General features: G+C 40.2%; 1 protein-coding gene and 1 long non-coding RNA gene across 2 annotated transcripts; one reads left to right on the forward strand and one right to left on the reverse strand.

The window, feature by feature from the left end:
* The first annotated feature begins 1,136 nt into the window (after positions 1-1,136).
* On the forward strand, positions 1,137-4,327 carry LOC138425238 (uncharacterized). Its single transcript, XR_011251134.1, has 2 exons — positions 1,137-1,898; positions 3,806-4,327. It is a non-coding gene; the product is annotated as an uncharacterized lncRNA (long non-coding RNA).
* Positions 4,328-7,101: 2,774 nt separating this feature from the next.
* Positions 7,102-11,387, reverse strand: LOC138425235 (SLA class II histocompatibility antigen, DQ haplotype D alpha chain-like). Its single transcript, XM_069562854.1, has 5 exons — positions 10,991-11,387; positions 8,693-8,941; positions 7,966-8,247; positions 7,570-7,743; positions 7,102-7,406 (listed from the first exon to the last, which is right to left on the reverse strand). Exons 1-4 carry the CDS (start codon positions 11,070-11,072, stop codon positions 7,589-7,591), a joined length of 768 nt encoding a protein of 255 aa, XP_069418955.1. The 5' UTR covers positions 11,073-11,387; the 3' UTR covers positions 7,102-7,406; positions 7,570-7,588.
* Between the last annotated feature and the right edge of the window lie 4,372 nt (positions 11,388-15,759).

Below are 15,759 nucleotides of genomic sequence, written 5' to 3' on the forward strand. Positions count from 1 at the left end.
TATGACCAACCTAGATAGCATATTCGAAAGCAGAGACATTGTTTTGCCATCAAATGTCCATCTAGTCAAGGGTATGGTTTTTCCAGTAGTCGTGTATGGATGTGAGAGTTGGACTGTGAAGAAAGCTGAGGGCTGAAGAATTGATGCTTTTGAACTGTGGTGTTGGAGAAGACTCTTGAGAGTCCCTTGGACTGCAAGGAGATCCAACTAGTCCATTCTGAAGGAGATCAGCCCTGGGATTTCTTTGGAAGGAATGATGCTAAAACTGAAGCTCCAGTACTTTGGCCACCTCATGTGAAGAGTTGACTCATTGGAAAAGACTCTGATGCTGGGAGGGATTGGGGGCAGGAGGAGAAGGGGATGACAGAGGATGAGATGGCTGGACAGCATCACTGACTCGATGGACGTGAGTTTGAGTGAACTCCAGGAGTTGGTGATGGACAGGGAGGCTTGGCATGCTGCAATTCATGGGATCACAAAGAGTCAGACACGACTGAGCGACTGAACTGAACTGAAACATCTGGCTAAGGACTAGTGGCTGGGGGCACTCTCTGTCCCCCTTCTGATGTCTATGTCAGAAACTTTGTCCCTTTTCATACTTTAATAAAACTCTGCTATACAAAAGCTCTTGAGTGATCAAGCCTGGCCCCTGGTCCCGAAGCTACATCTTCAGAGATCAAGAATCCCACACCGTTCACCGTAAGCTAGCACTGCCCTGAACCACCTAGTCTCCACCCTTTGGGAATGAAGGGTTTATTCCCTCAGTTGTTGGGAATGTTCCTGACTGATACTTCTCAGCTGTTTGTCCTCCTTTGGAATTTCTTTAGGTGAGGAGAGCTGTCTATCCAGTTTTGTACCACTTCCCAAAGGAATTCACTTCCAATGGCAGCTCACTGCAGGGCTATAAAGGCCCTGAGTCTTGCCTTAACTTGGGTCAACTCTGAAGGACTCTTATAGCTTTGGAACTCCCTGGGGTTAAGCTGAGGACATTTTCTTGACTGCATAATGGCCTAGCTTCTAAAATCAAGAGTCATCTTATGTAATTCTTGTTTTAGTTTCTATTATAATTTTAATATATTTATTTTTGTGTCTTCTTCCCTTCAATATGACCAGTGTTTTTATCACTCTTCTTCGAAGATGAAGGTATTGGTATCACTATGCTTTCCTTCACCTCTTCCTTATGCTTCCACTTGCCAAATTGTGGTGTCAGGTCTTTTAAAAAATATATTGTCAATGCTGAAAATATTGGCATTCTTCTGTAATAGTAATTGTCTTTGGTCTTTGCTCATAGCTTAATTTTAAAAGTTGGGTGGGGGGAAGTTCTTTATCACTTTTAAAACAACTTTATGTAATCATCTTAGGCTTGTCTTGGAGCTTCAGTAGTATGATTTCTTTTCTTGTCCTGGGTTGAATCCACTGTTTCTTGGATTCCTTGCTTTCCTATTTTCTGAATAACAGCCTCACTTTTCCAAGTCATATTCTTAATAAACAAGTCATGATTTTAATCAACAATCAGTAAAACTATGTGTGGTAGGCAAATTTATATCCTTTCATTTCTAACACTTTTTATTCTTTCTTCATGCCTGATCATGATTTTGAAAAGGTACACATTTGTTAATAGAAAACTAACAAGTTCGTTTAGAACTTCTAGACCTTTCTACTTATCTTAATTATATACTTATAGTAGTATAGTATAATTAATTATGGTAGTATCTGGCAATCTGATTTTTGTCTGTTGTAAGTTTATTTTTTCCACCGCCAGGATGCTTTATGGTCTTCTTTTAAGCCTTGGTGAAGGTGAAGGTGAAGGTGAAGGCGAAGTCGCTCAGTCGTGTCCGACTCTTTGCAACCCCATGGACTGTAGCCTACCAGGCTCCTCCGTCCAGGGGATTCTCTAGGTAAGAATACTGGAGTGGGTTGCCATGAGGTCCTGAAAAACTTTAAATGATGTATTTAGGAATGTCTTTTCCCACTAATTTTACTAAATATATGATAGTCCCCTTCCATGCAGAGAGTTAGGTTCTTCATATCTGGAAAATTTCCCATTGCTATTTGTTTTGGTAATGCTGCTGCTGCTGCTAAGTCGCTTCAGTCATATCTGATTCTGTGCAACCCTACAGGTAGCAGTCCACCAGGCTCCCTCGTCCCTGGGATTCTCCAGGCAAGAGAACTGGAGTGGGGTGTCATTGCCTTCTCCATGTTTTGGTAATATTTTATCTTAATTTTTTGTTCCTCTCTCTAGCTCTGTTACTTGATGTAACAATAGACTTTCCTGAATGTATTCTCTATGTCTTATCTTTTCTTCTATATATTACTTTTCTTTTTTTAGTTTCAGAGAGATTTTCTTGGTTAATTTTCCAAGCTTTATGTTAAATTCTTCATTTTTAGCCCCCATTATTAACTTTATATTGGTAAAGAACCCACCTGCCAGTGCAGGAGACATAAAAGACATGGGTTTCATCCCTGTGTCAGGAAGATCCCCTGAAGTAGGAAATGGCAACTCCAGTATTCTTGCCTGGAAAATTTCATCAACAGAGGAGCCTGGTGGACTACAGTAAAGGGGGTCGCAAACAGACATGACTGAGCACACACAAGCAAGCAAACATTACTTTTATTAGATGCAGTATCTTTTTTCTTTCTGATAATTCTAATTAGAAAGGTTTTAAAGTTTGTTTAAACAATTTTGTTTGCTCTTTTTTTTTTCAGTTTATTTGTTCTTACATTGAACTTTCTTTACTAAGTATGTGATGATTTTTATTCTCATCTTTTATTTCATGTTGTAAGATTTTCTCAAATATTTGCTCTGCCCTCCTTAACTTTGTTCTTTACCTACTATGCACCATCTTATTTCATCTCAAAATGCATTTCTTCAAGTCTCTTCTAAACTCTACCAAATTTTACGTGGTGTCTGTGCAATACTCTTTTGTGTTACATTTTATTTTTCGTTAAATTTTTCAGAGCTTCTGATTATATCTTTGTGGAATTATTTCATGTGTGTATATTTCTTTGCCTGGAGTGTAAATTCTTTGAAGACAATGAACATATCTGTTTTCACATTATTTAATATACTGAGAACATAGAATTGTATGTGTGATAACATTGGTACTCAATAACCATTTTTGCATTACTAATTAAATTAATCATCAGGTTACCAGAGTTTGGGGATTAATTCAGCCAATAATAAAGGGAAAATTACTTTGCTTACCTTTACTATTATTCTTTGTTGCATATATATATATATCTTTAGGGTTACATTTCTGAGAGGTTCCTGTAGTCTGGATTAGCATTTGTATACGCCAAGTTTCCTAAGTATGATAAAACTGAAGAAAATTTAAAAAATGACAAAAGTTTAAATAGAATGCCCCTCTGCCTACTTTTTTTGCTTTCACTAAATTTTTTTTAAAAACTTTGTATTATGGAAAATTTCAACTATATACCATAGTAGGGAGCATAGTATCAGGTATCAGCAATCCAACTTTAACAATTATCAACTCATAGGGAATTTTGTAAACCCATCTACTTAATTTTATATGCAGACTTGGAAAATAATCTCAGAATATCATTTCATTCCTAAATATTTTACTACAAAAATATAAAATGTAATGAGTTTTTAGAAATAATAATGCCATGAGCATACCTAAAATTAGATACATAATTCCTTAGTGTTTTTAGTGTTCCAGTTTTTCTGATTGTCTCACAAGAATTTTTTAAGTTATTTTATTTGTATATGAATCCAAACAAAGCTTAGCATTTGGTCCATATATATTTTTTAATGTATAGTTTATCTGTTCTTTATTTTTCCTAGCAAATTATTTGCTGAAGAAATGGAATTATTTGTCCAGTAGAACTTCCCATGTGCTTAATCTTGGTTGCATCCTTCTGACATAATTTACCATGAGATTTATGGTTTGGGTTCCAGAAAATAACAATAACACAAATTGTTAACATCTGTTGACTGCTTAGTATGTGTCAACTATGTGTGAAGTGCCTGATTTGTATATTAAATCCTTCAAAATCCTTGTCTGTATGTGGTAAGTACAAACTTGATATATTTTTATGTGATTTTTAATTTATAAATTTAAAATAGCGTATTGAATATTAAAGTCTTATTTTATGCATGTACTCTGAAATAATTCAAATAATTATTCAATAATCATACAATTTGAAATCATGAGGACTGATTTCCATCTTTGTTCATAGTAATGTCATATAGTGGCTGATAGAAATAAATATTTGCTCTTATTTTTTGGAATTAATTTCATTTCTGTTTAACTTACACAAAGACTTAATGAATGAATCCCTTCAATAAAATGCAACTGCCATGAAATTTGTTTTCTTTAGTATCTCTTTGGGAAGGAGTAAAGCATATGTCCATTTCCAGGACACTGATAGTAATGCTATACAATATAACCCTATATTATGATAACACATATAATGTAAACACACACACTACCTCCAATATTCTGGGTTGTTAGCTGATGAATCATTATATTTACATAACATTTACTTGAAATTCTATTGCCAAAAATTCTCAGCCTATTTATGTATTTTTAGGTGACCTACATTTCTTTCCATATTAAAACTGTTATTTTATATATTTGAGATGATAATTACCAATCTAATTTTATTTAATCAATCATTTTAGAGTAGGTTTATTTTCATAGCAAAATTAAATGGAAGGCAAAGAGTCGGACACGACTGAGCGACTGAACTGAACTGAGCTGAAAGAGATTTCCGTATATCTCCTGCCCTTATTGTAACTTCCCTCTTATAAACCTCTCCTAACAGTGGTACATTTCTTACAAATGATGAACCTACATTGACACATTGTTAGCATGCAAAGTCAATAGTTTACATTAGGATTCACTCTTAATGTACATTCTATGGCTTTGTATGACATGTATGTACTATTGTAGCATCATACAGAGTAGTTTCATTGCCCTATCGCCTATATTTTCATGACCAGCTCCGGTTCAGATTCCCTGCATTTACTAATCCCTTGTCTGGACTTTAAATTTTTCTCTTGCTTCTACCTCACAGGTAGCTTTTAATTCTACTTCCCACTTTTCCTCAAAATAAGCATGGATAAAGATCTGTTGCATATACCGTAGCTTGACTAAAAATTCATAGGCCATAGGGAGGAGACATATCTTTTATTTAAGAGTAAAAACACAAAGTCAAATATTACAACTTGCCCTGAGTTCTCTTAGCAACCCCTTCATCAGTGATGTGTCACTAACCACTTTACCCTGTGTTCTCTAAGCCTAACCCAGTCCTACCTCTGCTCATTTTGGAGAGGAAAAAAAATTCTCCAATAACATATGAAAAGAAATTCATCTATAGCTCCAAGTTTGAATCTCCTAAATCATTAAAGGGCTCAGAAATACGATTTTCGTATAACATAATCCATTCTTTTAAATAAAATATGGATATAACTAACAACGTTTTCTTCTGTATTTCTATACTATGTATAAGGTATTCTATATAACAATATTATTCAAATTCTGTCAGTAACTCTGCAAAGAAAGTATTACCACTCCTACTTTATGAATGGGAAAATAAGATTCAGAAATGCTAGATACTTTGCCTAATGTTATAATTTAAAATCCTAGCTGTAAAGTGCTGAGTCTTGTATTTGGATTTAGGTTGCTTTGCATTAAAATCTACTCTATCAGTTACTGTGTTCACAGTGTGTCTTTTTTTCCCAGACACATTTTTTTAATATTTTTTTGATTTAAATATATTAAAAAAAATCTTTACAAGGTAAGTCAGAAAGAGAAAAACAAACAGTATATTAACACATACATATGGAATCGAGAAAAATGATATGATGAACCTATTTGCAGGGAAAGAATGAAGACACATTCTTTCAAGGAATGGATTTGTGTTCCAATCACATTTTAAGCTCAGTGATGCAGATGGCCTGGGCAAGGACAGTTTCATACATTTCGCAGTTGTTCCATAAAATAATCTGCAATGCAACGTATGGACTTAGTAATTGCAGAGTGGAAAGACTGAGGCAATGAACCTATATAATTTTCAAGGGCAAAATGACTCCAAGTAAGTCACATACATTCCCAAGAGTGAGGCCTTGGACACACTGAGGACAGCCAGAGAATCTCATCTGTTGATCCATCCCCACTTCAGGGACTTCGAGACTGTGAGTCTAGAAGAGGATATGGCACCCAAAGCTGCTGCCACATTATCTCTTCCATGCTGTTCCTCCAGAGATTTCTCTCTTGTAAGCTTATATTTCCCTTTTCCAGGAAGGGTGAGGGGCAGGAGCTAAGAATACTGGTGGATTATCTCCAGGACAAATAGGGATGCACTGAGATTCGGTGAGCCTGACTTAGGCTTATCTGCCTAGGAGCATCCTGGAGCCATACTCACTCTATTGTTCCACACATGCCATGTCAGGAAAAGTCTACATGGTTTTCTAGCAGGGATTCGCACAGGACATGAAGCAAACTACGGCTGTGTTCTTAAATATGTCTGTGGTTTCTACATCCATCCATTTTCCCATTGCTTCTAACCTTAAATAAGGACAAAGTATTTGGTCCTTCTCAGATACCTGCTTTATTGTCTTATTCTAATGTTTTCCTAACAAACATATTTCTTTTCCTACCTAGATAATTCTTATCTCTTCAAGTGTGAGAGGGAGAGAAGATAGTTTTTCTTATCACCACTAATTCTTTGAGAACTAAAAGTTCTGAAAACTAATTTTGACTCTTGGTACTTTAGAGATTCAAAATTCCTTTTTCCCAACTTATTTCTCTGTCAAAAATTTTAAAGTGATATTAAAATAAGTATCACTTTACTTCTTGGTTTTTGTATTTTTGTTTTAACAAATCTGCACCAAAGGCAGAGAGTATATATTACCTTCACTGACGTCTGAATTTGGGGTGTGTGGCAGTGGTTAAGGATGGAAAAAAAGGAAGACAGAAATATTAACTCCAGCTAAGATACCAAAATATTATCAGTCTCTACAAGCTGCTCCTGTGTTGCTAGACATGAAACATAATCTGGGAAATGAGGTTAAATGGGCCTGAAGCAGAAGAAGCCATAGTTCTAATCAGCCCTGAAATGAAAGATGGGAAAAAGTAAAGACCTCATAAAGGCATTTATTTCTTCCAAGGATATATTAGTTTAAGGTCATTGGTGGATTAGGTAGCTGGGTGGGATATCTCAGGGATCCCATAATAGGTAACAACAGAGAAAAGGAAAAATTAGAAGGTCAGGGGGAGAATCCCAAATGTATGTGAGCTCTGAGATTATACAGCACTTTAAGTCACAGAGAAGTATGAGGAGGAGGGCAGGAGGAGAGAAGGTACATGATGGACTTGGCCAGAAAATAACTAGGTCATCTAGCAAGTCCGTTTTTCTGTTCTTGAAGATGGACAGTGCACCTGCAACGGGAAAGACACGAGATGAGCGGGCTCAGGGGCCTCCTGTGCCACTGCCATGCTGTTTCCCAGTCCAGCAACTTTCAGCCACATTTGTGTCCACAACCTCCTCCCACTTGCCCTTGTCTGTACTATGTCCCCAGATCTAACAGATCTGAATTCTTACCTTCCTTCTGGAGTGTGACTCACAACGGCCCCTGGTGTCTGGAGGGGCCACCAGAGCGCAGACCTCGGATGATGAGGACGGTGCCCACCACAATGCCCACGAGGCCCACAGTCAACCCCAGGGCACAGACCACAGTCTCTGTCAGCTCTGACATAGGGGCTGGAATCTCAGGCTCTGTGAAAGTGAAGTTGTGGAACTCAGAATACAGAACGTTTCTGTGCATGTGGGTGGGATGGGGCAAGGAAGGGGTATGGAGCTTAGGGAAGAGAGTGAGATCTGTCATTAGAAACCCTTGGAATGTGAAGTTTAGGGACATGAGATTTAGCAGATAACAGTAAGGGTGTTCTGGACTTGACAGAGAAAATAATGTTCCAAAATGGTGGAACTCGTACATACCCCAGTGTTTTAGCAGCGGCTTATCCAGGCCCCAGTGCTCCACTTTGCAGTCATAAACATCATCATCAGAAGGGAGGAAGGTGAGGTAACTGATCTTGGAGAAGGAATGATCATCCTTGGAGAGGAAGCTGGTCTCAGAAACACCCTCTACAACCGAGTGTCCATTCCTCAGCCATGTGATGCTGATCACAGGAGGAAAGATGTTGTCCACGTGACAGATGAGGGTGTTGGGCTGACCCAACATCATGGGAGACTTGGAAAACACAGTCACCTCAGGAACCTCTGTGGTGAGGAAACAGCACAGATGTGAAACGGGAATATCACTGCCCATTGCCTCTGGAGGAACCCTCCCAGCAATGTCTCCCAGTCTAATAGTGGAGGAGCTCTTGTTTCACTTCTGTTTGGGAGGCACCATATGTTGCTTCTGCTTTATCCCTGTCCCCCTGTTTTTGATGACCTGCCTGTCAAGTGGGAGGTCTGTGGGATCTCTCCATGAAATATTCAAAGACTGCATTATGGGAGTAGGGATCTTTCTATCATATGGAAATACATGAGTTGGAAGAAAGCAGAGGATGAGGGTTCAGCTATTACCATGAGAAAATGTGGTGTCCTTGGAAAGGAGAGAGTTTTATAAAGCGGTGAAGGGTATCTATCCCTAGAGAAAAAGGGAGTGAAGCTGGCATGAAGGGGTAGATTAATAAAGAGAGGCAGAATGGCGAACACTTACTGTTGGTAGCAGCAGTAGAGTTGGACCTTTGAATCAAGATCTCCAAAGACTGTTTCCCCACAGCGATGTTTCTCAGTGCACCCTGAGGATCAAACCTTCTAAATTGACTAAACACAGGCAGACGCCAGACAGTCTCCCTCTTTTCCAGGTCCACGTAGAACTCTTCATCTCCATCAAATTCATGGGTATAGTAGCCAGAGGGACCATATGAGTGGTAGACATTTATGCCATAGGCGGCAATGTGGTCAGCTGAGTCGGAGTGAGGAGCAAGAAAGGGAAAAATAGAGAAAATATCCTCATTAAGCAAGTGAAAGAAGAAATTGACTATTAAACATTGTGGGCTTCATTTGTGGCCCACTTTCTAGACAAAATTCCCAGTACCTGCTCCTTCTTCGCTCTGTGTTGGTAGTTGTCCAGTTAGTTAAAAAGCCTTGCGACAAAGCCTCCTAATCTTTGCAATGCATCTTGACTCCTTTTCCAGACAGGAATATATGTAATATCCTTTTCATCTGGTACTTGTTCTGGGCTACCAACTGTTGCTGAAGAACATCACTCCAGTGTGTCAGTTGGAACTAATTCACTTTTACAGTTTTAGCCTCAGCTGGATCCCTGGTCCTGCTCAGGAGTGGTCCTTCTGCTTTCCTGCATAATTTCTTTTCATTGCTAATCTGTATACCCTCTAGGGGACAGAAATCACGTCTTTTCGTCTTTGAATCCCCAAAATTTAGCTTGCTGTGTTCTCAAAAATGTGTATTAAACATCAATTGTTATTCTTGAGAATTACAGAGATTTGGGGGAAGACTAACAGACATAGGGAGCAGAACCATACAGAAGTCAGAATCAGCAGTGACCAGAGCTGCATTATGACTTACACTGTGGCTTTCGTGAGTGCCTCCTTTTATAAAAATATAAAAAATGTATATTATAGCCATATTATACAAAGACAAACATAATTCAGGTTGGATTAAAATTTAAAGCATTTCCCCCTACTCTAAAAGTTTGTTTTTCTTCTAATTAAAAAAAAAATTTATGAGGCCTACAAGCAGTGTAGGCCCTTGGCACTGTGCCCACTGTGCCTAATGTGTAAATCAAGCCTGACAAGGATGCTCTGGTGCGATGAGGAAGAGAGGAAAATTGGAAGTGCTCTGGAGAAGCAGGTGAAACTTGCAGTACCATACAAAATTAGAGTGGTAGCTGCCATGGTTAATAAAGTTGCTGAAGATTAGAGTAACCTTTCTTTCACCTCCCCTTTAAACCATTTGGCTTTTCTACTTTGGTTTTTAGAAACCCACTTTTCCTGTCTATGAAACAACATGAGCCAGGGATGGATCCTGGAAGGAAAGGAAGATGAAGAAATGTATGAAGAGAGGGTGGAAAGAGGGGGACAGCAAGGCAGAGGGTCCTAAGGGACCATGTAATTAACTTGTGCTTGCCCAGTTTCCCTACACAGGTCTTCATTACATGAAGTGAAAATAGGCAATTTGGGCTGACAAATTGTGAATAATATAATTTAATTCTTCAAATTTTTCTTCAAAAAGTTCTTAATTTTAAATAAAATTAAATATATCCTCTACTTTGTTTTAGAAAAATATGACATTATACTTGCAATAGTAATAATTTAAAAATAAGAATAATCATTGGTATTTATGTGTCTTCATTACTTGGAAAGCATTTCTACATGCCTTTTTATTTGATTATTTGTGAGGTGACAGAAATAAAGTAACTGAGATTAAGTGAGAACCATGTAATAAAATGCTTTGTCTAAAGACATTCAGCTGGGCTTGCACACCTAGCTGTGCCAGAATGCCAGCACAGAAATGTATGTAGATCTGAAACCAAGTAAAGGTTACCTTTTTTTATATCCACACAGTATTCATAATTCATGAAACTATATACCCCAATATAAACTTTAGGAGAAATACATAAAAAGCTTCAAAAGTTATTCAGAAAATTTGGGAGCAATAGCTCATGAAATTTTTTGTAACAAAACATCTTCTTGTGAAAACATTGCTAATCTTTGAGATAATTGTGAGTGAATGCCCTGGAGCCCTCCAGAACATATTCACTGGATCCAGTATCAGAAACAGAGCATGCAACAGCACGGGTAACAGAGAGGGCGGGTCTGGACTCTGATTTCCTGAAGGTGCAATGATGGTAACTTTTAGATTTGCTTAATATTGAAAATGCTTCCAGGAGTCTCTATTTCTAGGCCAATTCGCTCCCCCCCTCCGCCCCGCCAACCCCTCCAATTCCCTGCTCGCTAACTTCAGTCTCCGTATCCTTCAACCATGCACTCACCCACAATGTCTTCACTCCCAGAGGGACTCATCATGGCGGTCAGGGCGAGGGCCCCCAGAATCAGGGCTCTGTTCAGGATCATCCTGTTCTCAAAGTGGTCTCAGAAGTTGCTGTTCTGAGTTGCAGAGCAATGATGTGGGCTGAGTTGAGAGGGAATTCTAACGAGCCAAGCCACACTCTGTCAGGTTAGCTTTTAGCCAATCAGAAATACCCTCTGTGATGACACCTCAGTTGCCAGATGAAGACTTTGTACTAAGAGGCCTGGAAGGGACTGGGAAATCCCCAAGTTCTGGTGCAGGCTCCACTCAGAGTGGACTTGACGGCTTTTTCTATGAAAGGAGTTCAGTTCAGCTCAGTCGCTCAGTCGTGTCCGACTCTTTGCGACCCCATGAATTGCAGCACACCAGGCCTCCCTGTCCATCACCAACTCCTGGAGTTCTCACTCAGACTTACGTCCATCGAGTCAGTAATGCCATCCAGCCATCTCATCCTCTGTCGTCCCCTTCTCCTCCTGCCCCCAATCCCTCCAAGCATCAGAGTCTTTTCCAATGAGTCAACTCTTCGCATGAGGTGGTCAAGGTACTGGAATTTCAGCTTCAGCATCATTCCCTCCAAAGAAATTCCAGGGTTGATCTCCTTCAGAATGGACTGGTTGGATCTCCTTGCAGCCCAAGGGACTCTCAAGAGTATTCTACAACACCACAGTTCGAAAGCATCAATTCTTTGGTGCTCAGCTTTCTTCACAGTCCAACTCTCACATCCATACATGACCACTGGAAAAACCATAGCCTTGACTAGATGGACCTTAGTTGGCAAAGTAATGTCTCTGCTTTTGAATATGCTATCTAGGTTGGTCATAACTTTTCTTCCAAGGAGTATGTGTCTTTTAATTTCATGGTTGAAGTCACCATCTGCAGTGATTTTGGAGCCCCCCAAAATGAAGTCTGACATTGTTTCCACTGTTTTCCCATCTATTTTCCATGAAGTGAGGGGACCAGATGCCATGATCTTAGTTTTCTGAATGTTGAGCTTTAAGCCAAATTTTTTACTCTCCTCTTTCACTTTCATCAAGAGGCTTTTTAGTACCTCTTAATTTTCTGCCATAAGGGTGGTGTCATCTGCACATCTGAGGTTATTGATATTTCTCCCAGCAATCTGGATTCCAGCTTGTGTTTCTTCCAGTCCAGCGTTTCTCATGATGTACTCTGCAGAGAAGTTAAATAAGCAGGGTGACAATATACAGCCTTGACGTACTCCTTTTCCTATTTGGAACCAGTCTGTTGTTCCATGTCCAGTTCTAACTGTGGCTTCCTGACCTGCATACAGATTTCTGAAGAGACAGATCAGGTGGTCTGGTATTCCCATCTCTTTCAGAATTTCCCACAATTTATTGTGATCCACACAGTCAAAGGCTTTGGCATAGTCAATAAAGCAGAAATAGATGTTTTTCTGGAACTCTCTTGCTTTTTCCAAGATCCAGCAGATGTTGGCAATTTGATCTCTGGTTCCTCTGCCTTTTCTAAAACCAGCTTGAACATCAGGGAGTTCACGGTTCACGTATTGCTGAAGCCTGGCTTGGAGAATTTTGAGCATTACTTTACTAGCATGTGAGATGAGTGCAATTGTGCAGTAGTTTGAGCATTCTTTGGCATTGCCTTTCTTTGGGATTGGAATGAAAATGGACCTTTCCCAGTCCTGTGGCCACTGCTCAGTTTTCCAAATTTGCTGGCATATTGATTGAGTGCAGCACTTTCACAGCATCATCTTTCAGGATTTGAAACAGCTCAACTGGAATTCCATCACCTCCACTAGCTTTGTTCATAGTGATGCTTTCTTTCTTTCTTTTTTTTGATCACATAGGGTTATTTATTTATTTATTTAAAAAAATTTTATTTTTACTTTATTTTACTTTACAATACTGTATTGGTTTTGCCTGGCCCACTTGACTTCATATTCCAGGATATCTGGCTCTAGATGAGTGATCACACCATCATGATTATCTGGGTCGTGAAGACCTTTTTTGTACAGTTCTTCTGTGTATTCTTGCCACCTCTTCTTAATATCTTCTGCTTCTGTTAGGTCCAGACCATTTCTGTCCTTTATCGAGCCCATCTTTGCATGAAATGTTCCCTTGGTATCTGTAATTTTCTTGAAGAGATCTCTAGTCTTTCCCATTCTGTTCTTTTCCTCTATTTCTTTGCATTGATCACTGAAAAAGGCTTTCTTATCTCTTCTTGCTATTCTCTGGAACTCTGCATTCAGATGCTTATATCTTTACTTTTCTCCTTTGCTTTTCACCTCTCTTCTTTTCACAGCTATTTGTAAGGCCTCCCCAGACAGCCATTTTGCTTTTTTGCATTTCTTTTCCATGGGGATGGTCTTGATCCCTGTCTCCTGTACAATGTCACAAATCTCATTCCATAGTTCATCAGGCACTCTGTCTATCAGATCTAGGCCCTTAAATCTATTTCTCACTTCCACTGTATAATCATAAGGGATTTGATTTAGGTCATACCTGAATGGTCTAGCTGTTTTCCCTACTTTCTTCAATTTGAGTCTGAATTTGGTAATAAGGAGTTCATGATCTGAGCCACAGTCAGCTATTGGTCTTGTTTTTGCTGACTGTATAGAGCTTCTCCATCTTTGGCTACAAAGAATATAATCAATCTGATTTCGGTGTTGACCATCTGGTGATGTCCGTGTGTAGAGTCTTCTCTTGTGTTGTTGGAAGAGGGTGTTTGCTATGACCAGTGCATTTTCTTGGCAAAATTCTATTAGTCTTTGTCCTGCTTCATTCCACATTCCAAGGCCAAATTTGCATGTTACTCCAGGTGTTTCTTGACTTCCTACTTTTGCATTCCAGTCCCCTATAATGAAAAGGACATCCTTTTTGGGTGTTAGTTCTAAAAGGTCTTGTAGGTCTTCATAGAACCATTCAACTTCAGCTTCTTCAGCATTACTGGTTGGGGCATAGACTTGGATAACTGTGATATTGAATGGTTTGCCTTGGAAACGAACAGAGATCATTCTGTCATTTTTGAGATTGTATCCAGGTACTGCATTTTGGACTCTTGTTGACCATGATGGCTACTCCATTTCTTCTGAGGGATTCCTGCCCGCAGTAGTATATATAATGGTCATCTGAGTTAAATTCACCCATTCCAGTCCATCTTAGTTCACTGATTCCTAGAATGTCGACGTTCACCCTTGCCGTCTCTCTTATTTGACCACTTCCAATTTGCCTTGATTCATGAACCTGACATTCCAGGTTTTAATGCAATATTGCTCTTTACAGCGCCGGACCTTGCTTCTATCACCAGTCACATCCACAGCTGGGTATTGTTTTTGCTTTGGCTCCATCCCTTCATTCTTTCTGGAGTTATTTCTCCACTGATCTCCAGTAGCATTTGGGCACCTACTGACCCGGGGAGTTCCTCTTTCAGTATCCTATCATTTTGCTTTCTGGTACTGTTCATGGGGTTCTCAAGGCAAGAATACTGAAGTGGTTTGCCATTCCCTTCTCCAGTGGACCACATTCTGTCAGACCTCTCCACCATGACCCGCCCGTCTTGGGTGGCCCCATGGGCATGGCTTAGTTTCATTGAGTTAGATAAGGCTGTGGTCCTAGTGTGATTAGATTGACTAGTTTTCTGTGATTATGGTTTCAGCGTGTCTGCCCTCTGTTGCTGTCTTGCAACACCTACCATCTTACTTGTGTTTCTCTTACCTTGGATGAGGGGTATCTCCTCACTGCCGTCCTTCCTGACCTTCAACCTGGGATAGCTCCTCTAGGCCTCCTGCGCCTGCGCAGCCACCGCTCCTTGGACATCGGGTTGCTTCTCCCGGCCTCTGCCCCTGGCCTCAGATTTGGGTAGCTCCTCTTGGCCGTTCCTGCACCATCGCAGCCTGGCATTCTCTGCCGCTGCCCCTGACCTCAGACGTGGGGTTACTCCTCTTGGCCACTGCCCTTCGGGCATGGGTGTTAAGGGACCAGACCTGAGCCATGACAGGCTCAACAAGCTACAGTAGGCCTAAGTTTCAGGTTCTTGTAGACCTGAGTCATGATTTCGGGAAGCTACATCCAAGCCTATCAGGAAAGTCCCACTCATGCCAAACTTGAGCCAATCCGGATAGGGAGGCGGGATATAAAATTCTCGCGCCCGCCTGTGTATAGCTTAGCCAATCATTACCCACCAGCTATGCTGTTGCAGAGACAAAGAACTGCCTGTATAAAAGCAGCTGTGATTCAGAGCTCGGGGCTCTCGTCAAGACTCCACTACGCTGGATGAGACTTGAGCCCTAGCTCGAGCTAGCAATAAAACCCCTTTATGCTTTTGCATTGCTGTGGACGTCTTATTCTCTCAATTTTGGGGACTCGGACTTTGTGCATAACAGTGGGGTCCTCCCGGCTTCTGCCCCTGACCTCGGACGTGGGTTAGCTCCTCTCGGCTATGCTTAGTGTGCCAGTCACAGTTGCCCACAGCTGCTTAGTGCAATGGTTTTTCCAGTGGTCATTAAAGATGTGAGAGATGAACCATAGAGAAGGCCGAGAGCTGAAGAATTAATGCTTCTGAACTGTGGTGTTGGAGAAGACTCTTGAGAATCCCTTGGACTGCAAGGAGATCAAACCAGTCAATCCCAAAGGAAATCAATCCTGAATTTTCACTGGAAGGACTGATGCTGAAGCTGAAGCTCCAATATTTTGGCCACTTGATGCGAAGAGCTGACTCACTGGAGATGACGCTGATGCACTGGAGATTGAAGGCAGG

The sequence above is a fragment of the Ovis canadensis genome, chromosome 20 (genome assembly GCF_042477335.2).
Source record: "Ovis canadensis isolate MfBH-ARS-UI-01 breed Bighorn chromosome 20, ARS-UI_OviCan_v2, whole genome shotgun sequence".
NCBI lineage: Eukaryota > Metazoa > Chordata > Mammalia > Artiodactyla > Bovidae > Ovis > Ovis canadensis.